Raw genomic sequence first — 26,137 nt, forward strand, 5'->3', positions numbered from 1 at the left:
ACACTTAGCTTGTAGCCGACGTGTGCACATTTTGAGCATGATGTCTCTGATCCACTGGTTAAAGGACACTTTGATCCTCTCCTCTTTCATCTCAAACTGCTTCAAACAACAAAGCGTGTGACGGAAAAGTGGTTAAGACTGCACGACTGTCCATGTTTTATGTTATGTGTTGTGTTTATTATTTTACTTTGTTAACTGTGTTGTTAAGCGCTCTGTTACAGCTGCCGCTGTCGTGAAAGCGCTATATAAATCAGCATGTATTGTATTGTATTGTAAATTCCCAATTCACAGCAGCAAAGCTATGAAATGAAGAAGTAGAACAACAAAATATAGGAGCTGCTGGAAAGGCAGCCACTCTCGCGGCGCCATCTTGAAGTCAAAACAACAAAAAGAACACAACACATAGGACACAGACAGTCGTGCAATCTTCACCACTTTTCTGCATACACTTTGTTGTCTGAAGCAGTTATAGATAAAAGAGGAGAGGATCAAAGTGTCCTTTCACCAGTGGATCAGAGACGCCATGCTGAAAATGTGCACACGTCTGCTACAAGCTAAGTTTTGAAAGCAAACACGAAGCTGTAGCGTCCATTGACGAAAAAGAGATTAGTTCACTTCTCCTGTCCCACGTAATCCGCTTCAAACTCCAAGCCGCGACTCCCAGTTCCAAATCCGCATCGGCGCTCCGCGCTAACGCTCCTTTCTTCTCATCGTCGGCTCCTCAAGACTTACATCCATCCATCCGCAGACCGTTCAACAGCACCGATCTCTCCGCTGAACAATGCGGGGCTGTGAAAAATGCTGCCCATAACAGGCGCAAGACACAAGCGCCCCGGGACTGTCCAGCAACGACAGTCAAATGGCGCCGACATTCCTCCCAGTCAAAAACAGTGCTGGTATACCCATGCTGCCGAGAAGGCGCACCCACCAAGCACCGAGTCTCCTCCTTGGCATGGCCAAAAAATGGTGAAAAAAGTCCACATCAGGTCCACACGACGTAACAACAAACACAAAGTGACAAAACAAACACAAAAACAACAAAAAAAGCAAGGCTCATGAGAGCACTCGCCGACGGCTGCCTACTCGGGCGCCATCTTGACTTCAATAATCGAGCAACCAACAAACAAATAGTTGACTAGAGTGATTTCAAAAGTAGTAATCAAAGTAACAACGCGATGAGATTGTTAAACATTTGTTAACGGCCCTCAGATTGACTTAACTCCAAAGTGGCCCGCGACAAAAATGAGTTTGACACTTCTGCTTTCTGGGGTGCACCTGATGACATTCAATACGAGAGCTGAATACAAGTTGTTCCATTTCCACATTTGTAGCTCAAAACACTTGTATGCCAAGGATTCTTACTCCACTGAAATAAATGGAGATGCCATTAATTCGTTCCAGCCACCAAAACCCATGTGCATTTTTTTTTTAGGCAAAGAAAATGATGCTCTATAAAACTAACATCATAAAACAGAGTACTAACACAATTACATAGAATGCAAAGAATCAGACAGGTTTGTACATCAGGTTGAAATCATTGCGACGCCTGGGTGTGTGCAACTTGGCCAGTACCTGTCAACTTTTTGGAGTGCCAACCTGTATAAACTACCAAAAAAATCCTTATAAAGAGCAAAAAGTCCTTATAACATACCAAAGCATTTTATATGTCAAAATAACGGCAGAAAAAACCCACGAAATTTTCAATGATATTTATTGTAGATCTCCATAACACAATGTGGGCGGCCCAGTAGTCCAGTGGTTAGCATGTCGGCTTCACAGTGCAGAGGTACCGGGTTCGATTCCAGCTCCGGCCTCCCCGTGTGGAGTTTGCATGTTCTCCCCGGGCCTGCGTGGGTTTTCTCCGGGTGCTCCGGTTTCCTCCCACATTCCAAAAACATGCATGTCAGGCTGATTGGACGCTCTAAATTGTCCCTAGGTGTGAGTGTGGGCGTGGATGGTTGTTCGTCTCTGTGTGCCCTGCGATTGGCTGGCAACTGATTCAGGGTGTCCCCCGCCTACTGCCCGGAGATGGCTGGGATAGGCTCCAGCACCCCCCGCGACCCTAGTGAGGATCAAGCGGTTCGGAAAATGGATGGATGGATAATACAATGTCTGGTTAATGTCTAATCATCATTCTACTTAGTGGCATTACTGTGTTCAGAGTTGTATTCCTACGTTACTTTTTTCACCAACTCCAAATCATTTGGAGTTGGTGAAAAAAACCCCGGAAATGTTCAGAATCCGTATGATTTGTGCGATACGGCCATATACGTAAGATTCACCACAAAATCCGTATGAACTATGGCTAAACCGTATGAGTTGACAGGTATGCATATAATACAGTCATGAAAATACAAAGGAGAATTACTGTTAAGTGACTCAGTAAACTGCTGTCATATTCTTACTTTTTGTAGACATACAGTCTATCTCTATCTCTCGATAGCTAGATAGATATTCACACACAATGGAGGAACGGCTAAAGAGGGAGCTTGAACAAAACATATAAATACTACGGGTAACCACTTTTGGTTTCTTAGCAACAGCTGTTTAGCCACCTGTTCCAGCCTGGCTCTGAGTAAGGGGGGGGGGGGGGGGGGGGGATGAAGAAGATGAGGAGGGATGGGGTGGTGTGGGATCTGACAGGAGTGGGGGGAGCCATGTGTGGGTTTCATCCTCACAACCGAGTGAGCGACTCACATGAAGCGCCGAGTGACTCACTAAAGAGGAGCCACAATGAAGGAAGCCAAATAGATGATTAAATCTCAAGGCTCGTGAAAATATACAAAGACTAGCATTTAGTGATGGTGAGGCACGTGCGGTGAGAAACCTGCTGCGAGGAGTGCAAATGCAACGAGGGGATTCATTGACACACGCACACACACAAAACACAGACTAAAGATAAGCATTTGCTTGGTTCAGCGCATGAGAAGCAGTGGCAAGACAAGTCACGTCTGCTCACAGTGCCCCGAGCATCTGACAGTTCCTGGCTGAGAAAACATACAGCGTAGTGTAGATTATTTTGAAAGGGTGTTTTTTGTGTGTGTTTGTTTTCAGTCTTACGAATGGTTCTCATATGTACGGTATGTGCGACTAATTTTGTTTTTGTTCTTGTTGTAATGTTAAATACAGTGGTGCCTTGAGATGCAAGTTTAATTTGTTCCAGAACTGTTTGTTATTCAAAAGACTTCAAGATCAAAACATGTTTCCCCACTGACATGAATGGAGAGGCCATTAATCTGTTCTAGCTTTCACCCGCCCCACCTGTCCCCCGCAACCCTTTATTTATTTCTTTATTTAATTCTAAAAATAGCCCTCGAGAATATCGTACTTTATAAAAACCTACATTAAAGAATTCATTTCACTTTAAGGTAGCAGACATGCGGTTCCTTCCACACATATAATCCTCTTTATTTGATGTTTAGTTTGACAGAAAACGTCAACTGGGAATGGCGATACACAGACTTGAAGTCCCGATTACCTCAATTTGGCACGTTAAGAAGACTGATGCCTGGCCTGGCGAAGTGCATCCTCACTGTAGACGAAACAAGGGTCAAGTCATGTAATCTCATTTCGTCAACATCTTATAACACAAGACAAGTGGCAGCAAACACGTGTGGCATGAAATGGGTCACGGTGGAGCGCGTTCAGAGCAAAAGTGGCTCTGATTGAGGGAGGTTAAAAAGCGGATGATTGCTTCACGGCACGTGTGCGCTGATGAGCAGATGTAACAACAACAACAACAAAAGTGGCACAATTTGACAAACGCATCCCGCATGACCTTTTGCTGCTCCTTATGTATTTGCTTGTTTGCAGTGTACGCTTTCAGACAGAGAGATCTTATGTAACGAAACCAGCAGTATCTTCCCCCTGGCTCATACTACCTCCCAAAAATAAAACCCAATTATTTCTAAAGGGAAGAAATAAGAATAATATGTTAAAACACGGGCAGCGCGGTAGTCAACTGGTTAGCACTTCGCCCTGTGTGGGTTTTCTCCGGGTACTCTGGTTTCCTCCCACATTCCAAAAAGATGCATGGCAGGTTGATTGGGCACTCCAAATTGTCCCTCGGAGTGATTGTGAATGCGAATGGTTGTTTGTCTCTGTGTGCCCTAAACAAAACAAACATGTCGAAACCAAACTCAAGTTGCACTGGGCGAGGTGTCGCAAAGTTCAGGAAAGACCTGCGTCAGCGCCCCTCCCTCCCCGCCCACCGAACAGCTGGTAGATTATCTCTCACTCCAAATACGTGACGCACGCGTCCGACTCCCAGGTCACCGGAGCTTTTAGATGAAGGGCCGCATCAGACCCTCGTTTCCTTCCGGAGGTGTGCTGGCCGACGCCCGAGCGGGGAGGGCAGCTGAGCTCGAGTAGAGTTACAACTCTGCAACTGCAATGAAAGCTATTATTAGCTCCAGCCAAATGGCGTCCTTTACAAACAAGCTGCAGTCCAAACAAACCATAGTGCTCTTCAAGAGTCGAATTTACTCAACGCTGTGCTCGCTGGGCTTGAGCCGCCTAATCGCGGCAGCTGTTCCGAATATTATGCTTGCTTAGCCAGAGTCAGAATATTAGAAACACCCTCTCCATGTTGTGGTGTTTATGACGCTGCAAACAATCCTACGCAGGCAAGTGGGTGTACCTAATATTATGGCCTGGCATACGACCGAAAGCTGTGTATGAAAGACGAGTAAATAAAGTAGCACACACCCAAAGACATATACAAAAGTACACATCGAAAGGCAAACCAACACACGGCTGCTAACAAAAACAGACACACAAGAACACAACCCCAAAACAAAAACAAATATGCATATTCACAAAAAATAAAATAAATAAAATGCTGATGAGGATTTCACAGTAAGCTGCATTAATAGTCAGTGCAGAGGATAAAGAATACATGCCTGTGATTATTGCGATATTGTCTGGCTACACGTGTGTACAAATATCTCTTCCTGAAAGGATTTGAACACTGCGACACAGATGCCATTCGCTAGCATGTCCTGCATCATGTGGTTGCATTAAGATAGCAGAGGGTAAATTTGTTTGGTAGTTTTAATTAATGGGTCTTAGTAGGAGTTGTCTTAGTCAGATCACTGCTATATGAAGGCACAGCTGTATTGTAGCGTCATTCCAACTCGTGTTTTTCCTTACTTGTCCTTCGTTTATGAATGAGGAAAAGTAGCCAATCCTCGGCGGTCACATGCCGCCGCCGGCCCCTCCCCTCCGCCTCCGTCGCCCGGGCTCACAGGCAGAGAGAGCCGCTCGGCCAGCATGTGCCTTGCTTTCGGCCATTCTCTTGACATCTGAAAGGAACAATTGCAAGCGTGTCAGTTCAGACAAGAGGGGAAAGGGGAGAAAAGGTTTGAAAATTTGAAATTGGATGGATGGATGGATGGATGGATGGATAGATAAGAATCTGCATCTGCCTCAAAAACCCCCCAAAAAGATCCATATTTCTCGGGTCCTAGCGATAAGTTATGTTCATGACATGTCCACGGATTGCTTTTGTGTGTCAAAGCAAGAATACGGTGCGGCTTTGAGATATGAACGACCCAACATATGAGTTTTTCTAGATACGACCTGTCATTGGGCAATTTTTTTTTTGCTTTAATTTGTGAGCAAAATTTTCCATCAATTCATCTTAACTTGGAGAAAATTACACATCATATATTTAAAACAACCACTTAACTTTGCTTTGGGTTAGCTAGCTTTATGCTAAGATGTAATAGGAAATGCCATTGATGGGCTAACAAAAAGTATCAGTGTGGTGGTGTTATAACACTTAAGCAATGAACTTTTCAACACAAATCAGACAACAAAATATGTTGACACGCAATCGAACAATACTCACAGGCATAGATGCTTTATCCTCTGCTAGGAAAGAGGAACATTCCTGCAGATTACTGAGGAGTCGCCATGGAAATTTGTACGTCTGTATCATACTGGGCAGCCCAGTGGACAATTGGTTAGTGTGTCCGCCTCAGAGTGCAGATGTACAGGGTTCGATCCCAACTCCGGCCTTCCTGTGTGCAGTTTGCATGTTCTCCCTGTGGCCGCGTGGGTTTTCTATGGGTACTCTGGTTTCCTCCCACATTCCAAAAACATGCATGACAGGCTGATTGAACACTCTAAATTGTCCATTGGTGTGAGTGTGAGCACCAATGATTGCTCATCTTTGTGTGCCCTGCGATCGGCTGGTCACCAGTTCAGGGTGTACCCCGCCTACTGCCCGAAGACAGCTGGGATAGGCTTTTTTTTTCTTCTTTCTTCTTTCTACCCACAATCTTGCTGCTGTAGACTGTAAATTTCCCCAGTGTGGGACAAATAAAGGATATGTTAATGTATTATACTGCCCCCAGGTGGCCAAGCCGCACACACCCTAAGGAGCAGCACAATATCAATTGAACAGAAGCAAAATAAAAAAAAACTTTACATTCGATTAAATTGTTCTTACGTGTTTTTGTACAGCATTGTAGAGTACTAATTGTATTGTCAACATTTTTTTTGCAGTGTAATGGATTAATGGCATTCCCATTCATTAGAATGGGGAAAAAATCCAATTGCAAATTTTACGGCTTCAGAGCTGGGAGAGGAGCGTTCATCCAGAGAGCTATCATTTGTATTTTTTATTACATTTATTTAAAATGAAAGCACCTTAAAAGACAGCTCTGTCTTAAAAAATATGACATGGAGTTTTAAAAAATAATATTTTTTTTAAAAAACCCTCAAAAACAAACAAAAAAAACAATCAACAGCGGAAACATCATCCATAGGAAGAATTGGATGAAAAAATAATAAATAAATATCTTGCTGCCCTGAGCGTGCGTCACATGTATCGGTTCCTGACGTACTCCCTATACATCAAAATGTCCTCACGGCACAGGGGCCTCACTTGACCCCGGGCCGCCATCACGTGGCTCTCGAAGACGTCTTGGCTGCCACCGTCCACTTGCGGCGGCAACACCGCGTACGCGCTGTCCTTGGGGAAGCGGGACACTGGCTCTCTTCAGGGGAGACACACACGGGAAGGCATCACAAAATGGGAGCAGAAATAACACTGGCAAAAAATTAAGGGTTCGACTTGCAGTCAGGTTCATACATATTCATCAATTAAAAATGAAGATATGAAATATTTAGCTTTCATTTCCTTAAAATAGTTGAGGTTTGACTTTGTTTTAATTTTTGTGGTTATTGTTATGGATTGTAATTTACCAAGTAAATAAACAAAAAAAAAGAGCAACGGTACTTTTCATTCATTTTGCTGCATTAAAATGAAATCTGGTTGAATTGTTTTTTTGTTTTTTTTAAAGCAACATCTTAAATTCAACTTGAGTCTATTTTGAACCATTGGAGAAACAAAAATACCCGGGACGCTATCGGAGACAACGCTTGTGAGCTCAACTGTGCAATCTATGACGAAATCACGCCCCGACCCCCCGCCCTCAGACGCTTCTTTGTCCTCTATGGACGGATGGGAGCTCCACGAGTGACAACACGTTTTGGGTGCTATAAGAGAGTCTGTTGCATAACACACACCCCCCTGTGAGGGAGCATGCCCCCCCCCCACACACACACACAGACAGAGACACAGGGGAGAGACAGATTGATTGGGAGAGGGACGGAAACACATCTTAACTAAAAAAAGAAAGATGGGAGGTTCATTTGTAGGTGAAGTGTAAAAAAGAAAAAAAAAGGAGGGGAGGAAAGTGAAATGTGTGTGTTGGAAGATTCCCATTTCAATCATATTCATTTCGCCATACTGAACTGCCCTGCAAATGAAATAAAATCAAAAAGGCATTTCATGAAATGTATGAAAACGGATTGCAAATATTTCATTTGTGATTCATTTCCAATAAATCCATGTACTTACAACGTGTTGACATTTCTCCTCTCACATCATCAACATAACCAGCCTCTTCGACTCCAAAGCTGTGGCCTTTGCGGCATTACCAAAGCGAACATGTAAACGTGTGCCATGTGATGTGATGTAAAATGGTCATTTTGTCACTGTGACAAAATGACAAAGGCTGCAAAGTGCTCGCACTTCACAGGCCACGCGTTTTTTTTGTTTTGTTTTTTGAGGGGGGGGGGCACGAGCAGCTTTGCGCCACTGGGTGAATCGCGAGGCCAAACAGCAGGGACAACAAAAGTGGTTGACTGAAGACTTGCAGATAAAATGTCTCGCAGACGTCCCTTGGACAGCACTTAGTGATGAGCGACCTTGCTCGGCTTGAATTGTGTTTTCTTTCTTTTTTTTAAAAATAATAGCTCAGTACCATAGGGAGATGGACCAGACACGGCGCACGTGAGCCAGGATTAATACCCGGCCGTTTTTGTGTTTTCCCACCGCTCACGTTTTACTCACAAGCAGATGATGTTTGCCAGGTGGAGGTGCTCACCCTTCGCCGCTCGCCGCTGATGACTCTCGCCCAGCTGCGCAAACCTGTAAAAACATAGTCACAAATCGATTAAAAAGAAAAAAAAATCAAACAAACGAAAATTTCTTATGTCCAAACGTGTCATGCCAGATCTTCCAGGAGACTTCCTAACGCATGCACACAAAAATTGCGAGATCCCCTCTGGCTCCTGCTCGGGATTTTTAATATTAATGTATTGACTAGCCGAGCTAACGTGCTTGGAAGCCGTCCAAACGCGACACTTCATAATGAATGCGCTTTAATTCTCATTACGCGCCAGTGCAGTGCGGGATAGGTGTCGCATTTGTCACGAGAAAAACTTTGGGGAAATACAAGTCCCATTGACCGCAGGAGATGCTGTCCAGACGCATCATCAATTGGATAGAGCCTATATAATATAATATAATAATATTATACATAGATATCTTTTTTTTTCTTGGCAAAAATAGTTTTACCTTCGTCATATGCTTATTAAAACATGAAAAAAAATCATTGGAGGCGGAACATTTATATGAAAATGCAGTGTGGATGTGCCTTAAAGAGGCGGGGCCTGTTGGAGGTGGTGCTCCTTTCCCACATGCGAAGGCATTACAAGACACAAACATACGGTAGAATGATCATTTCTCGGCTAGATGACCGGAATGCAATTTATTTGGGGGGGTCAGCCAACCCTCAATTAACCCAAAATCCTCCTGCTCACTTTTTAAGTGGAACGCTCAAGAGGAGCATATAACTCTATTCAGCCTCAAGATTCTGCTGCTTGTCTAATTCGCTTGAGAAACAAAACTGAGTTGAGTTGAAAAGCTCAAATGAAGTTGGCCAGAATGTCAATAAATGCAATAAAACAATAAAAATATTTTCACTCAGGGAGGCAGCACTTTATCCATTAAAAAAAAAAAAAAAACTGTTCATGTGGCGGATGGACACATCACCAAACACTTCAACTTTTCTCTCCTCTTTTTGCAAACTGAATTCCCAAATATCAGCGAGATCATGTCCGCGGAACACACCGTGTCGTTCGTGAAGCAAACACACACACACACACCGCAAGTGGACAAAAGCGAAGTGTAGAGATGAGGCAGGGTAGAGATGACAATGTCCCGGGAGCTGCTTGTTATTAACACCGCTGTCGGCAACCCCCAGGCATGTTTGTCAATGACAATAATCATTACAAAAAAAGAAAAAGAATTAAAGGAATATTTTTCGGAAACGGGGCAGAACAAAACATCCTGGGTTTCAACTTGACACATAAAAAGCATGCCAGGCAGATACAGTCAAAGAAACACAAGTGAGCCGAGGGCCAAAACATGCGTGTTCTTTTCTCACGTACAACCGCCGGCGAAAATAATTGTTAGTTTTCTCTATGAAGTGGCTCAAATGGCGCACCTGGCAATGGAGCCTGTGGCGTCCTTTTCCTATTACCGAGAACTCACAGTACCTTATGTTCTTGCTAACTAACAGCAGAAACTCTCAAGTCAAACACAATTTATTTTGTTCATGACAAATAATAGAAGGGGGAAGGGGGGAAAGGCCATTCCAAAGAAAAAAATGTAGCCAAGATGAAACCTTGAAAAAAATGTTTTGGTGGCGATATAAGGAAAATCTATCCATCCTTCCATTTTCCAATTCGCTTTATCCTCACAAGGGCTGTGGGGGGTGCTGGAGCCCATCCCAGCTGTCTTCAGGCAGTAGGCTGGGGCCACCCTGAACCGGTTGCCAGCCAATCACAGGGCACACAAAGACGAACAACCATCCACGCTCACACTCACACTGAGGGACAATTTTGAGTGTTCAATCGGCCTGCCATGCATGTTTTGGGAATGTGGGAGGAAACCGGCGTACCTGGAGAAAACCCACGGAGGCCCAGGGAGAACATGCAAACTCCACATAAGGAGGTTGGAGCTGGGATCGAACCCACGACCTCTGCACTGTGAGGTCGACGCACTAACCACTGTTCCACCTGGCCGCCTGATATGGAAAATGTACTTTGCAATTGGATGTAAATGTCAGCCTACTCATTAGGTGTGACATCAAACAACCAATTACATTTCCACTTATTTGGCTCATTTTGTGAGCGAGCCATTCTATACTTGGCCAACCACTTTGGCATCACTTCTTGCCTCGGCTGCTGCATTCTCTAAGGGGCAATTTGGTCTACTTCACCCTTTGAGGGACGGTGGTCACTACAGTGGACAGCTTATCATGTTATCGGGTTACAGGGGTGCATGAAAGGGTAAATAATAGGCTATACGAGGTGATACTTTTTTTGGATTGTAAGACGTTGACGGAAATGAGGGGCCGCGTCCGACCTACCGGTTATAGATGAGCAGGTCTTGCTCAGCAGGGAACTCGGCCAGATCGAGTCCGTAGGGCTCCCTGAAGGCCTGCTGCTGGCTCTCCTGAAAAAGGAGGGACAGACTTGACAAAGGGAACGTGCTGGATGAACTTGCAGACGTCATACTGGACGGGTTCTCCCACAATCCTATCGTGCATCTGGCAACACTGCTTTCAACACAACAGGGCGGGAGAAGGGAGGGTCGCAGTTTCGCAGGTTGCAGTCGATTAATCGGTAAAACCGATTAATCAACTGCCTTTAAAAAAAAAAATATATATATATATATACAGTATATATATATATATATATATATATATATATATACAGTATATATATATATTTTACAAATTCACACACTGACCTTGTTTACTCAAAGCAGTCATCTTATTTCAAACTTGTATGACAGTTCATGTAAAAATGCAACTCAGAATGTTTTATGATGGCAGCAGCATTAGCTTTCTTTTTTTTTTTTTCTTCCAAAAATCCGCACAAATGGTCAAAGTGTGTTCCGTCTGAAAACTCCGCAGCCTTTTGACTCCCCGATTATGAACAAAGCCTCCATAAATGTCTCGGGACCAAGAAGTCTGGTTATGTAATAGCGCCAAAGCGAGAGCACTGCTCAAGCCGTCACCCTGCGCTATTATTCTTCCAGACTGTTTTCCTGCCACGGCAGCGAAAAATGCTTAATGTAATGCCTTCAATTTTTACTATATTTGTATTGATTGACGCTGCGAGCGGAGGAGAGTGTTCTCAGAAGGAGTCCAGCGAACTACAGCTGTGAACACATGCACGTACGCACACGCAATCCTCAAAACACACGACAGCGGGCTCATGTATGGCTGGTGCCGAAGTGGAATATGAAATGTGTAATTACAAGGCAAACACAGTAATGATCTGATGGTTAAATATTTCAACAGCATTAGGTACTTTACACCATTGGGGGGGGTGACATGAGAGCCACGTGAGCGCCGGTGTGGGCAGGTGCAGTCGACACGTGAGGGCCCAAAACCAAATATTCATGAAAAAGCTGAAGGGGGAGGTGGCTTATTAATGGAAAGGAGACAAATGGAGTCACGGTACAAAGCATTTCACTACAGAGGTAAAGACCAAAATCATACAAATTGGTCCATGGTTGAGTTATAATAAATAAAATGCATTCAAAATATTTTTATCCGCCCCTAAAGTGGTACTAAAATGGCTTCTTTACAGCAAAACGGTCAACTTTCTAAGTCTGCTCATATATTAGTTCTTCAGGCTTTTTTGTGGGGTTTACTCAATAGACATGCCACACTAATTTCATTTTGGTAAGCAAAAGTGGCTTTGAGAGCAGAATTTTTTTTATGCTTGTTCAAACTCATTTAAACAAAACAAAAAAAAACAAAACAAGGTGGCGGATTTCTTGTGTCTTTTCAGGCATGGGCTCCTGGATGGAAATATTTTAGGGTCTCCTCATGACTGAAACGACAACCAAATTTCATGTGGTTAAGTGAAAAACATTTGGGGCTGAACTTTTGATGATTTTTTTTTTGTTTGTTTTAATTAGCCTATTGTAGTCATTTGAAAATAACAAGGCAGATGACGACTTGTGTCATTTTCAGACATGGTATGTTCAGACTTTTTCTGTGAGCCTACCAGTGATGGAAATGCCTACCGAAGCTTATGTTGCTTCGTGAAACTGGCTTTGGGGGCTGATTTTTTATTTCCCCCCAAAATGGCTACTGAAAACTAAAATGTCTTGTCTGACTTGTTTTACGCAATGCTGATTCACATTTTTAGATATTTTCTCCCCAAATTATCCTGAATTGGCATGGATTCTTGAGACCTTTTTGTGGGTCTAATCATCAGGAAAAATCATGGAATATCATGCTGCAAAGTGAACCTGTCTTTGGGACATGACTACTTCAAGGAAAATTGGTTTCATTTTTCCTATAGGAAAGCCCATAAAAGGAAATCTGAAGGAAAACATTCCTTTTCTATGAGCAGGACCAAACAATAATAAAGCCTTCACTTCAGCTCACGGTGGGCGACACTTGACACCTTCTCGTCTACGCACGAGGCGACAGTGAAGCCACAGGTTGACAATTTCAGTCTTTGGCTGCCATTTCGAAAAACGTGAGCGGCACACTGCGGGAAGGACCAGCTTGGAGGACTTCCCGGTGGGTTCCACTTTACCTACTACCGACAATGTGGGTCAACTGCGGATGTCAAAGCACGAGTAGTAGTGGTCCACTGGGCCATGAAATGCACACTGCTGCAGTCATAAAAGCTTCTTCTGAGAATCAAAAAGGAAGTAAAAGGAATTCATGACCCACAATATGTGCACAGATGCTCAACTGCACTTTTGTGTCAGGCTGTAGTTGTTTTTGATCATGAAATTAGCTATCTATAACATTTTTGGGCCAGCGAGGACATCTGGCAAGTTGTGTTCGCAGTAGCATCCGTGCTAAAGGTTAGAAGCCAATCTCTACTCATTCAGGACCAGCCAATTCTAGACGAAGTCTGAAAAGACGTTTAAAAACATCTTTGGGAGTGAATGAGTTAACTTTTAGTGAGTCATGAAACAGTTTTTTTTTGTGTGTGTGTGTGTGTGTGTTTGTGAGTGAGGGGCACCTCCCACCTCTTGTGCATGACTGCACTCTCCGTAATCGGTCCAAAGTTTGACCGGGGTGGAGCGCTGCGAGACAGAGGCGTCGTCATCGCGGTCTTCCTCGGAGTCGTCCTCCGAAGAGCTGGAAATGGCCTCCTCGCTGGGCGGAGGGGGCGCGCTGGCCGCCGTCTTCCTCTGCACCAGTGTCTCGTCCTTGCTGCTCTTGTTGCTACAGGAAACCAGATATACGCATTTTATCACGTTTTGGGGGTATTTTAAAGTTCCCTTAAGGTGCAGAAAACAAAAACAAAAACAAAAAAAACAGGTTCATCTGTAAAACGTCGACAGAGTTGCACAGCAGCGGTTAGTCAAATTAATCAGCCGGTCACGAGACTGAAAACCGCCGACGTTTCATAGTTGATCAACACTTGGGAGTCATTTTTCAAAGCAGGTTGTCTCACCGTTATTCAAAAGAGATTAGGAAGAGAGATCCATCCATCACGCCTAACGGGAAACCGAGATTTTTTTTCGGGTGAGTTTTGGATGCAAACCCACTCGGCACCTATAAAAGTTCACCCATGAGAGTTGGGTTTTTTTCCCCCTATCCTTCATTATTCCTTATGGGCTGGTTACCTGTTTCAAGGTATATTGCACAGGTATTATGGTAAAAGTGAGTTGCGGAGCTTCATTTTGAGCAAAGTTATGCTTTGCCATCATCTTGTGGCAGCTTAGTGACAAGGACCTATGTTGACATTCAGCTGCGGTGCTTCATTTCGACAAAACTTGCGCTTTGCCACCATCTTGTCAGGTATCGGATCAATCTTCAATTGAATTGCCCATATGATCAATAACATTTTCTGTTTCTGAATATTGTGGAATCTTGGTACCAAGCAACTACGTTGAAGTGAGTTCAAAAGTTGTGTTTTGCTGCCACCCGTGGCATATACAGGCAACTCTCAACCTTTTTGAGGGTGGTGTCAAAAATGTACTTTCACTATTCTAAGTATGGATGCAGAGACTCACCCCAGCACGGATTTGGCTGTCTCCTCCGGTTTGCGGACGGTGAACGGGCTGGGATCCACTCCCACCGTTTTGGGCATGAACTCCCTGTAACGAGGGACAGGTTAGCATAGCAGCGGTTAGCGTCGGCGCCACAGACAGCAACAGATGACGTCGCACCGGGCCGAGTTGGTCATAGCTTTGCAGAAGGTGTCGTCGAAGGAGGTGAGCTCGTAGGGTCTGAAGAACTCCGTGTAGATGTCGATGCTCTCCTCGAAGCGGTTCACTCGCTTCACTGACAACTTCTTCATGGTTTCGTCACATGGCACTGCCAACCAAATGGATTTCTTGCACAATTATGACCTTTCACGCAGCATTCCAAATTATTCCCTCAAAAATCAGAACTTCATTTTCACTATTTTGTGAGTTGAATGCTTGTGAAAACGTTTTCATTCATTTCAATTCAACTTTTTCATTCATCGAATTTTTCCAATTTGACTCCCCCAGAATTTTCTTGACTTGCGCAAAATTATCCTGCAAAGCACATATCGCTGTTACCTTCATCAAAGGCGATAGGCAGGTAAGACAAGACTCCCTCTGACCACCACAACGTGTAGCTGCGAAAGAAAGAATAAACACACAAATGCTGAAATGTCAAGCGGCTCGTACTCTGGGGCGACACTGACGGTAACCTACATAACAAAACTGGTCCTTGCTGGAACACGGAGGGAACGGGCGCAACTCCCTTGTGCATCGTTCATTCCATTTTGTGTGACCAATTGGAGTGAATTCACTGAGTACGATGATTACCTTTGTGTGTGTGTGTGTGTGTGTGTGTGTGTGTGTGTGTGTGTGTGTGTGTGAATGAATTCAGATGCGACCAAGTTAATTTCTCGGAATAAAGGCTGAGCCACCTCGGCCCATTGTGGACAAATGAATTGGCCAGTAGCGGGAAACTACTACTACTACTTTTGTGTCAGCACAAAGATAACTGCATGCAAACAAAACATTTTGGATCAAGCTTGACTAAGCGCACAAAGTAAAAGACAGAAAAGTCATCATGGAACTGGGACTTGTCCTAGTTTTTATATTTACAAAGAAAAAAAATTGATTTTGCACACACACACTTTACTACTATATATATATATATATATATATATATATATATATATATACTGCGCAGAACCCTCAAGCTTCCTGGCCTCTGGTAGAGGACCCGAGCTGAGTGAGGGATGGACACCACCCGAGGGGTGAGACGAGGATTTTTTTTTATAGTAGTAAATAGTCAATAACATTTTTTAATCCAACTTTAAAATGTATTTTTTACTTGGACTATTCATTCATCTTTTCAAAAAAGGTTTTTCTTGTGGAACCTCTGCTCTATTCCAGAAAGATAAAATCACACAAAAACTGAAGCAACTTTCACATTAAAAAAAAAAAAAAAAAGCTTGGCAACAAGTGCTGCCGAGCAGCCGAGTTTTTAATAAAAGCTTGCTTTGTAAAATAATCCTTGCCCTCTCTTGAACCCTTTTTACAGAACTATTTGAGATGAACGCACGATGATTCCAGGAAATGAATGTATTTTTTTTCTTTTTTGATGTACAAAAGCTGGGACAGAACTTTGGCACTCAAAAATTTGGGCAAAAACAGAATCGTACCAAAACTGGATTGTAACAAAACCAAGTTTGACTGTATTATTTTTCTTGTGATATTACGCTTTTTCCTACATAAAAGTTATATATAATTCAAATATTAAATCTGTGCAAGTATAAAAAAAACAGATGGCTTTGCAAACACATGACCGGTGCTAATTGATTTTATTTATTTTTTTTTTTATGTTTTGGGTACCTGCGTCTGTCCATGGGGAGGGCCATTGTGCTTTTCTGATGCAGGTAGAAGTCCGTAGGCAGGTCCCACAGGTGTGGCCTGCTCTCTGCCGGCTGGTACACTTGGAGAAACAAGTTGATGGCGTCCTGTCTATCCGCATCTGGAAAGCACATTTGGGACACGGTCCAGCAAAAAAAAAAAAACCCATCAAGTATATAAAATGAGATTCCAAAAAAGAATGAAGAGCAATATGAGGAAAGTCTGGTAATTAAAAAATATTACTGGAGTTAAAACCTTCAGAATAAAGTTGTATCAAGAGAATAACAAAATATATCACGAGAAAGAAGTTAGAATTTTACGCAACCAAAAATGAATATTCTAAGAATTGAAATTGTACAAAAAATTGTAACGGAAGCAATTTATGTGAATAGAGAAAACATAACTTCATAATACTATTCAGAATCAGAGACACTGTTGTGACTTAACTTGAGAATAAAGAATATTTCGGAGAAAAGTTTGATTTTACAAGAATAAGAAAGAACTCAAGAATGATATTGCAAGACGAGCTGTAAAATTACTAAATACATAATTTTATATAAAAGTATGGGCATTTACAGGTGTATATTTACGCAGAAATACATTTTTTTTCTCCCCATAAAAAAAAACAGTCTCACCTCACAAGCTACTCTCATAATATTTCTACTCGCAATATTACCAAATCATTCTCCCAACTGTTTGATTTGATTACTACCAACCTTTTCTTCCCTAGATTCATTTTTTTTCAGAGAGCAAAAAAATCTGTAGCATAAAAATATAATCCAAAATTAGATTAAAAAAAAAAAAAAAAAAACAATTCTGAAAATGTTAGCTTGGACTAACAAATGTGGCCAAAGCTCAGCCTGATACTATAAGCCATCAAAATGCAATCACAAGTAAACGTCTGAAAAATGACAGCGCCCCGCTAAAAAAAGGGCACAACGCAAACCTTTAGCCCTTGACATTTGCGCTTTAAAATAGAGCTGACGACGAGAGAGAGAAAGGGGGGATCTCGGCGTGTCAAGTAGCGCATCATCATCATCTTGGCTTCTATGATTTTCAGGAACCGCTACTGAATCACTTGTACGCATTTACGTAGACACAATCTATCTGAGAAATGACAGTGCCATTCATGATGGAAAAGGAAGGCTTTCAAATGAGTTTCAGGATTTGCACTTCGCGCCGCCGGGTCAAATCAATGTCACGTGCGGATGAGTTACTTAACTTCACAATATGCATGACATTCAGTCGACATAATGTAATGTAATGGTCTCCAAGGGGCGGGGGGTGTTGAGGAGCAAGGATATCTTTTAAAAGGCATCTAAAAAGCCTTTTCTTTATGACACGGCTCGGCAAGGCTGGAAATAACTTTTTTTTCGTGGAAATTTGCTCATAGATGACTTCATTTGCATTACAATGTGAGTGCCAGCGGCCTTGTGTCTCTCCTCGGAACACACACCTGAGAAAGCGTTGCTGTAGTAGCGCGATAGCGTCTGCATGATGTCCTTGGAGTGCTGAGTCCATGGCGCAATCTTTCGGTAGGTCTTGACCCGGTGCACCAGCTGCGAGCCGCCGTACTGCAGCGAAAGAATGTCGCCGTGGTCCTCGTACAGCTCCTCAAACAACCTGAAAAGCACAAAAGGAGGCACTGTCTTTGGTTTGAAAAGCTCATTTCTGTCTACTATTTGTGCGGACGGACAAAAAAAAAAAAAAAAGGAAAAAAAGATTGAGTTAGTTGTTTGGAAGAAACGTAAAGTGCTATGTGAGGAGAAAAAAATGCAAAGCACATGATCAAAATCAAAACCTTATCCCATTTATGAAGTACGGTGGGAGGGCGTCATTATTTGGGACGCCTATCTTACGCAGAGGTTGGACGCATCGCCAACAGTAAAAAAATTAAAATAAAATAAATAAATACGGCGTGAAGGTGTCATTATTTGGGACGCCTATTCATACGCAGAGGTTGGACGCAGCGCCAACAGCAAAAATACGATGGGAGGGTGTCATTATTTGGGAGGCTAATGCTTATTCAGAGGTTGGACGCATCGCCAACAGCAAAAAATAAAAAATACGATTGGAGGGTGTCATTTTTTGGGACGCCTATGCTTTTTTCAGAAGCTAGCTAGCTAGCTAGATAGCTAGATAGATAAAAATCAAGGTGCTCTAAAGGGGCCACACCAGAAGACTATCCAAAGGGAAGAAATATTTTCAGAGTGCCCGCATAGCTAGCTAGAATTTACAATTTTAAAGGCCGGTTCTTCAATATGTCCTAAACCCAGTTTATTCAGGGTTCACGTCTGAGGACAACTGGTGAAAAGAAGCAAAACAAACTTGTGCTACTTTAGGGGAAATTTGAGCGGATCGGGTTATTGATTATGTGATTAAGGCCGCTGTGCATAATTTTTCTGCTTCTAATTTGCGAAGGTTTATTCACAGAAAAAGCCTGAATTAGCATGGTCTTTCCAAACACATATTGACAAACCTGTTCTGGCCATTTATTTGTTATAAGATACTGATTGGACGGAAGGAGCATTACCTCACACAGTCAGTGTCAAACTGGAGCTTGGGCTTGTCAATCATTCCCAGTGCGTAGAGTTGATAGGCAAGTGCACACTTGCCTACCATGAACTGGGCGGTGTTGGTTCGGTCCAGACAGTCCACACAGTTGGTCCTGAGCACACCGGTCTGGGATGGATGGCACGTGAAAAATGGGATTTTGGAATATCGGCTTTCAAATTGATCAGATAAATCCACATAAAGGAAAAGAGGTGAGAAAAAGGCTAAGGCATTTCATGAAAATACACAAAATATCTGAGCAGAAAAACAACACAGTAGTGCTAGAATGGTGTTTCATGGATGTGTAAATGTGTGTGTGTGTGTATATTAACAGAGCAACAACACCCCCAAAAAATTGTGTGGGTTCTTACAACACGGCTACTCGAACTTGTTTTGGCTATAATGCCAAATGCTAGCATCATCTACAGTGGCCCTGATGGGTCAAAAAGTCTCAATCGTTGAAAAAAAAGGGTGCTAAACAATTTCTGGTTGGTAACTTTTTAAGTCTATCAAACACGAAAGATTTTTTTTTTTGGGGTGTGGCGGCTGTCATTTTTGTCAGGGTGGATGAGCTCCCCTTGGGTGCTCTTTTCCTCATATGGTTTCTCTGTCCCTTGCCATGTCTTTTTAATATGGTTTATCAGCGTAAGTGTTTTGTATGTTTGTATGTGTGTGTGTGTGTGTGTGTGTGTGTGTGTGTGTGTGTGTGTGTGTGTGTGTGGCTTATGGAAATATGTATCTGTATGTTGGGGGGAGTGGGAAGGCCCTTTTTTTAGGTTGTATTTTTGATGTTTCAATTGCACAGCACTTTGACTTGCATTTGTCTGTATGAAAAGTGCGATATAAATCAAGTCTGATTGATTAATTTATTGAAATGTTGTGAGAGCGTTATGATATCGGAAAAAACACATTGCACCAGACTGACCTGTACTCGCCCACTGACAGAAATGCTTCCACCCAAGTCTCCCCATCTGTGGAAAAAACAATGACAATTTTTCGCATCAAAATCACTGTTGTTGTATTAAACATATCTTTTCACAGCTTTTTTAAATACAAAATAGGTGATTTGGGTGAAATCAACCCATGCTTTACTGCTAAATAAAGGGAACAAGGTTGAAAAAAGCTGATTCAAACAGATTTATTCATTTCTGAATGTTTGAAATGAATCTAATTCATGACCAATTCGCTAACAGAAAAATGTGTAAAAAACATTTCAAAAGAATCCGCTAGACATCGAACGTTGCCTTTGAGCGCAAATGCTTTTGATCCCATCGGTATAAATCGGGAAGCGCATGTTTAAAGGAGGTAAATAAAGTCAAACGGGGACGCGCCAGACGAAGGACATGGCTAATAAATGCTTGCGCTTTTATGTAACACCCAACGCAAGTGATTAACGTGCAGACAAAGGCAGAGACTCGCGTACGCTACACAGGCGGCAATGCACTCAGCTTGTTACGGGGAACATTGACGGCGACGCAACCACCGCGGGACATAATTTACATTAAGTATTCAGAGTGGTGAGAGGGGTGGAAAAAAAAGTGCTGATTTATGTATTATTTGAAGTATGTTAGGATATAGAGACGAGAGGGAGAAAGCTGGATGCAGTTTTGTTCTCGCTTCTGAAAATAATAAAGTAACAAAAAAAAAACATTTTGGAAGGCACTTTTTTTTGCCTTTTTCCAAGGTGAAAACAATCAACAGGCTTGTTTTACGTTATGCGCAGTCTATGGACTAAGTTTGTAGGGTTTTTTCCCACACAATAAAACAGAATAATATAACCATATAATAAAGTAACAAGAGTCTTACCTTTCATCAGGGTGGAGAGTGTGACAGTAGAAATCTGATCTATTCACGAAAAACCCGGTACGCTTCACCACATTCTCAGCAATCATACTCAGACGGTCCAGAACGTTGCACAGCTTACTGGGGAATAAAGGGAAATATTCTGTAAATGAAATGTAAGAGACATATTTATCATGAAGCAAACATGTAAAGTATTGTAATATATAGTGTAAACATTTTTTTTGGGGTCATAGAAAAATAATTTCCTGGGTAAATTATTTTAAATGTCATTTATACCTAATGCAGAGAAATGTTTAAACTTTGAAAGAACTACGGGGGGGGGACGCAATTTTGGTCAATCCAAAAGCAGAGTATGCCGAGTTATAAGTGAGTTCAACCAAACCTGCCTAGTAACAAGCGATCGAGCTGCGACATGTTTTTGGTCGTAAATGTTAAAAAGGGTTTTATGGGTCTTGTTGCATACTGCACTTATTCTGGACTCAATTGAAAATTAAAAAAAAAATTTTTTTTTGAATACGAAATATAACATAATTTAATACAAAATAAAAAAAATTAATAAACGAAATGACCAAAACTTTACATTTAAAAATAACCAAACAATTCAGAAACATGACAAAAATGAAAAACAACAATAAAAAGCAATCCAACTTTAAATAAAAACTGTACTTTAAAAAATAACATTTAAATTAACACCAAAGTTCATCACAAAATGAAAATAACTAAAAAGAATAGAAAAAAGCAATAGAAAAAATAACAAAAGCTATAAATTAATTCCAACTAAAATGAATGAAAACATTGAAAATTAAAAAATACTACATGAATAAAAATAAAGGCGTAAAAAAAGTAAAAAGTATGAACATTTAAATAACTAGAAAAAATAAAACTTCAAATTTAAAAAATCAACTACAAAATAACAAAACAAACAACATTAAACAGTAATAATGATCAATATAATAAAATGTAAAAAAAATTATAAAAATAAATTAAAGTGAAAGTTAACTAAACCAAACAATCGAAGAAATTTGCAAAATTCAAACGAGTGTGATGGTGCTGCTTGCAACCTCTTGGTGTAGCGCGCCATGTCCCACGCGATGTACTCAATGCCGTGCTGGTGCGGCAAGAACTGGTTGAGGTTGATGACAGCGGGGTAGAGCTCCTCGCTCAAAATCTTCTCGTGTTTCCTTTTTTCTCGTTTCTGCCACACAAGAAAAGACACACACGTCACCATGTGCTCCATGTATGACTCGAAGCAATTTGGCGGCCTTCGTGGACTCCAGAACGTTAAGCTCCTATAGAAGTCGTGTAGCGTTAAAACGGTCCCTTGAGGATACGAGTAGATGAAGCTGGAAAAGAGAAAGGAGGATGCATGCTCACTGTGACGTGTTTGGACATCACGTCGGCTCTACGTGGAGACGCGACCAGAGGATTAGACATGTGGAGTGCAGGAATAAGATGGGTATTTGATGTAAAATGAATTGTGTAGGATGAATATTAATATTTTACAGTCGGAAGAGGCCTGTGTCCTTTTTATTTTTTGCCCATTTTTATATTTTGACAGACGCTGGAATTTAAAAACCAAAGCTAGCAAACAACAAAATCTCCACATTACGTATATATATATATTTTTTTCAGTGCAAAAGGCTCTCTTGCATAGAAATCAACATTTAAGGAAGGCACAAAACTGCGGAACAAGAACCCAACATTAAGTGCAAGAATTTTTATTTTATTTATTCCCCAAATCAACTCACTCAAAATGTGAATATTATTGTTCTTGATGTTTTTCCTGCACATCATTGCAAATCCGAAAAAAATATATGTATCTTAGGCCTATTACGTAATATAGGGTATTGTAACTAAAACATTTCTGCCATCTAGTGGTGATTGGTGCAATTACAACCATACTCCACACTTGCATTTGCTGTTCAGCACACGCAGATTTTTTTAATTAACAGGCCACATTAAGTTTGTCCATCCCTAGTAAAGAACATGACTGTCAAAATCACTGTGCTGCTTGACATGTTTTTTCTCACCAAAACTTGCTTTTTGCTCAGGAACCAACGAGGGTTCTCGTGCTGCTTACCAAAGAACAGAAAGAGGATAAAAACAAACCTTTTCTGGTGAAAGAAGAGCGTCTCTACTTTTTCTTTGGCAGGTTTGTGGCTTATATTGTCCCAGAAATCAGTCAAAATGCTCTAAACCAGGCCGTCAATATGGGGAACTCACTAGAAAAAAAAAAAACAGCTGGCGGTCCGTGAGTTTATGTCGGCGATGACAAAACATTTGATAAAGATTCAAATCCTTTTGTTTTTTTTCATGGAAATGCGAATAGTGAAAAAAAAAGTTTCTGAAACTTTGCGATACACCATGGTCAGTTGTTTGTGTACGACTAATTATAGTACATCATTGCATGTACTCATCAAGGGCCATAACACATGCAACAGCCGCCATGGTAAGACCTCACCTGAACATCTTATTCCCGCACAGAGTGTATGCCAATCATGTGTCATTTATGACACGCTCCATTAGACTGTCTTTACATGTTCTGTTCTCCTCGTCCGCCTCGTTGAGTGCACTTGTCCCAGCGATCATACGGCGTGATCACAGGCTTGACTGAATCATTGAACAGATCTAATTCCCCCCCCCCCCCCCCCCTCGCGACATCATCGCAGCAACTGTTAAATAACACCCGTGCACGGGTTATGCAGTCTGGCATGCGCACGCAGACAAACAAAGATGGAGAAAAGGAATTACAAAAAAAAAAAAATCAAGAAGCAAATGAGAGGCAATTAAAGGTGCACATGTACTTGTTAAAGCGCACGTGCACATTTGCCGCGGTCCAAATTGGCACGCAATGGCGACGAGTCGTACAGAGCAAAAGTATTGGGACGTGCGCAATCGAATGATAGCGATTAGCGGGTGATCGATTTTTTTCTATCGATTTATTCAAACTAAAAATCAGGATGCTGTATGGATTTAATTTTGAATCGACTTTTGTTGTTTCAAGCGCATCCCTGCTGATGTGCGCTGCTCCCACAAAAGACATGGCTGCGAAAAGAGAACTTAGCAACGTGTCCCTTTTTTCTGAGTCAAAGCAATCTTAGTGGGGAGAGAGGTCCTCGATCTATGGAAACAGTGGCCACTAATCAGCCATTTGGTCACCAGGTATGCAAAAAAGGTCATTTAGCAACGACAAGTGTCATGTGACCAATCCCAGGGGACACACCGACCAGAGAGAAATAGAAAGATTCCCACTAAAATTTAGGACTGAAGAATCCTTTCACATCTGCAACAATTTTTTTTCTGTGGATGTTGGCACAATGTAATGTGAAGAACAAAAAAAAAAAAAAAAAAAAGGAAAAACTTGTTTGGTATCAGGAGAAATAAATGGAATGATGTCACTGTCATTTCCTACAAGCAAGAGGATTTTTTTTTGGGTAAAATTTCATTTGAAAGCCATATCACGGAGCAAGCCACTTGTCGTTTTGTGCTGATGTCAAACACGTTGGAGGGAAGGGACGAAATAAAATCCATCATTAACTGCTCATTAAATCAGCTGGTAAAGTAAAAGGGATGCACATGTCGGGCCATGTGCACATTTCCCCTTCCTCGGAAGCCACCACAGGACCATCTTGGAAATGAGGCAGCCACATAGGATGAGCCGTCATCCATTTACCGATGATTGCCTATTATTTCATCTGTCTAATCTGTCCATCTGTCCGTTGGGTGTAAGGCGCCGCGGCGTTGTTTATGGGTACAGGGTCCACTACTATTAATGTGCAGAGTTACCAAAAAAAAAAAAAAAAGGATCACATGGCCGCAGCTTGTGTGGATCTCAAAGGCCAGTGATTGGTTCCCCCCGCGCGCGCTCACGGTTCCCCTCGCCAGAAACAACGTGAGCCTGAAACCCAAGCCGGAGAGAGCGTGCGGCAGAGATGCGTGCGCTCCCCATTGTGCGAGGCAATGCAGTGCAATACAAATGAGAGATTGCCGCGTGAGGCCAATGTGACAAAGAAAGCCCGTGGTGCATTTTCCGAGCCAAGTTCAGATGGGATTTTTTTGCATTAGGTGCAGAGAAATGGTATGTTTCATTTCAATCTATTCTAAATGGAGAACTTAACAACTGGAGCGAAATTTGCAGCTCTCCCGATGAGCTCTTCGCCGAGTCACCTGGCGCTTTCCGTTGTTCCGAGTATTGGTCGATTTTTAACGAGAGGTTCATCGTGCTCGACCAAGTTTAAAGACATTCGAGAAAAAGGTGGGGAAAAGTAATCCGTTTCTTAAGCTCTAACATTGTAAGGAGTCACGCCATTGCATTAATTTCGTAATTTGTCTCTTGAATTTAGACAGTGCCCACAAAATCCACACAAGCCTGTGGGGGCAAATTCCACACGGAAAGGCCAAAAGCTGGATTCAAACCCCCAGACTCACACCTGACAGTCAAAAGTTCAAACAACCTGTCCACCAATATTGTGCCAATATTAAATAATATCATTTATTGTAAACAATGTCTAATGCACTGATTACAAACAGGATTTAGTTTTCATCATTCAACAACTCAAACAAAAATAATGGCAAGCTATAATCACAAAAATAAAATATTGAAATATTTCTTTGAATCTATGACATATTCCTCTGGTTTCACTTTTTGAAAAAAAAAAAATTTTTTTTACAGTTTGAATGGAATTGGTTAAATGCGAGCACGGTCACAGCCACCGTTATAAGCGGGTGTGCACGCTTGCGCAAAAACATCATCTCAGGTTATTTTTACATCCCCTCTCGAAAACGTTCAACCAACTGGGTGTACGAGTTACGGCTCACATTAATGGTGTTTATGTTGCCCTCGGGGGCGGCCTGGTGGGCCAGTGGTTAGCGTGTCGACCTCACGGTGCAGAGGTCGTGGGTTCGATCCCGGCTTCGGCCTTTCTGTGTGGAGTTTGCATGTTCTCCCCGGGCCTGCGTGGGTTTTCTCCGGGTCCTCCAGCAGGCTGATTGAACAGTCAGAATTGTCCCTAGATGTGAGTGTGAGTGTGAGCGCGACCCTTGTGAGGATAAAGCAGATCGGAAATGGATGGATGGATGTTGCCCTCATTTTTTTAAGATAATAAAGATACGGCATTTGAACAGGGGGTGTGTAGGCATTTTACATCCATTGTATCCTTGAGCCTGGGTGCATCATTGTATGCCTGTGGAGGGCAAAACTTGCACTCAATTCTTGTATTTCAAAGCTTTTGAAAACATAAAACTTGAAAGTGATTCCCAACAAGTCTAAAACGTGTACATGCGTTGTTTTGTTCACACCAGGATGATATTCACTGCTGTAAACTTTTATCCTCACGGAATTCAGACAAATCAAAATGTCAGCTTTGGAAACGGGGATTCAAACAGCAGAGCTGGCAGCGCTGTCCCATCTGCTTTTTTTTTTTTGCAATATGTGCTTATTAGCCTACCTTGACCAGGTTAAGGATGATGATGGGCGATCCAAATCGCTGCAGCATCTGGTCGAAATGAAGGCCGGCGACATGCGCATATGGGTCTGCCTGGTCCACTGCCAGAGAGAATCAAGAGAGAAAAATAAAG

At 42.1% G+C, this 26,137-nt stretch overlaps 1 protein-coding gene across 4 annotated transcripts in view; it reads right to left on the reverse strand.

Annotated features, from left to right (window-relative positions):
- Positions 1-1,694: 1,694 nt before the first annotated feature.
- LOC147187920 (polyphosphoinositide phosphatase-like) overlaps positions 1,695-26,137 on the reverse strand; it is a 33,141-nt gene continuing 8,698 nt past the window's right edge. The window contains exons 11-26 of one of the 4 annotated variants that reach the window (XR_015097679.1): positions 26,008-26,105; positions 21,622-21,755; positions 20,564-20,680; positions 19,683-19,728; positions 18,738-18,886; positions 17,661-17,827; positions 16,187-16,325; positions 14,897-14,955; positions 14,519-14,666; positions 14,363-14,446; positions 13,370-13,568; positions 10,731-10,816; positions 8,366-8,443; positions 5,852-7,004; positions 5,152-5,303; positions 1,695-4,387 (exon numbers count right to left, since the gene is read on the reverse strand). Coding sequence is in view for 1 of the 4 variants with exons in the window: in XM_086100526.1 (XP_085956652.1) it covers positions 6,827-7,004; positions 8,366-8,443; positions 10,731-10,816; positions 13,370-13,568; positions 14,363-14,446; positions 14,519-14,666; positions 14,897-14,955; positions 16,187-16,325; positions 17,661-17,827; positions 18,738-18,886; positions 19,683-19,728; positions 20,564-20,680; positions 21,622-21,755; positions 26,008-26,105 (1,682 nt within the window). In the remaining 3 variants the exon portion in view is untranslated. Of the gene's footprint in view, positions 7,005-8,365; positions 8,444-10,730; positions 10,817-13,369; positions 13,569-14,362; positions 14,447-14,518; positions 14,667-14,896; positions 14,956-16,186; positions 16,326-17,660; positions 17,828-18,737; positions 18,887-19,682; positions 19,729-20,563; positions 20,681-21,621; positions 21,756-26,007; positions 26,106-26,137 lie in introns of all 4 variants that reach the window. The other 3 variants (XR_015097680.1, XR_015097678.1, XM_086100526.1) reach the window with 3 other exon arrangements.

Source organism: Hippocampus guttulatus, chromosome 20 (genome assembly GCF_054856545.1).
Source record: "Hippocampus guttulatus isolate MCC_2025c chromosome 20, RoL_Hgut_1.0, whole genome shotgun sequence".
Classification (NCBI taxonomy): domain Eukaryota; kingdom Metazoa; phylum Chordata; class Actinopteri; order Syngnathiformes; family Syngnathidae; genus Hippocampus; species Hippocampus guttulatus.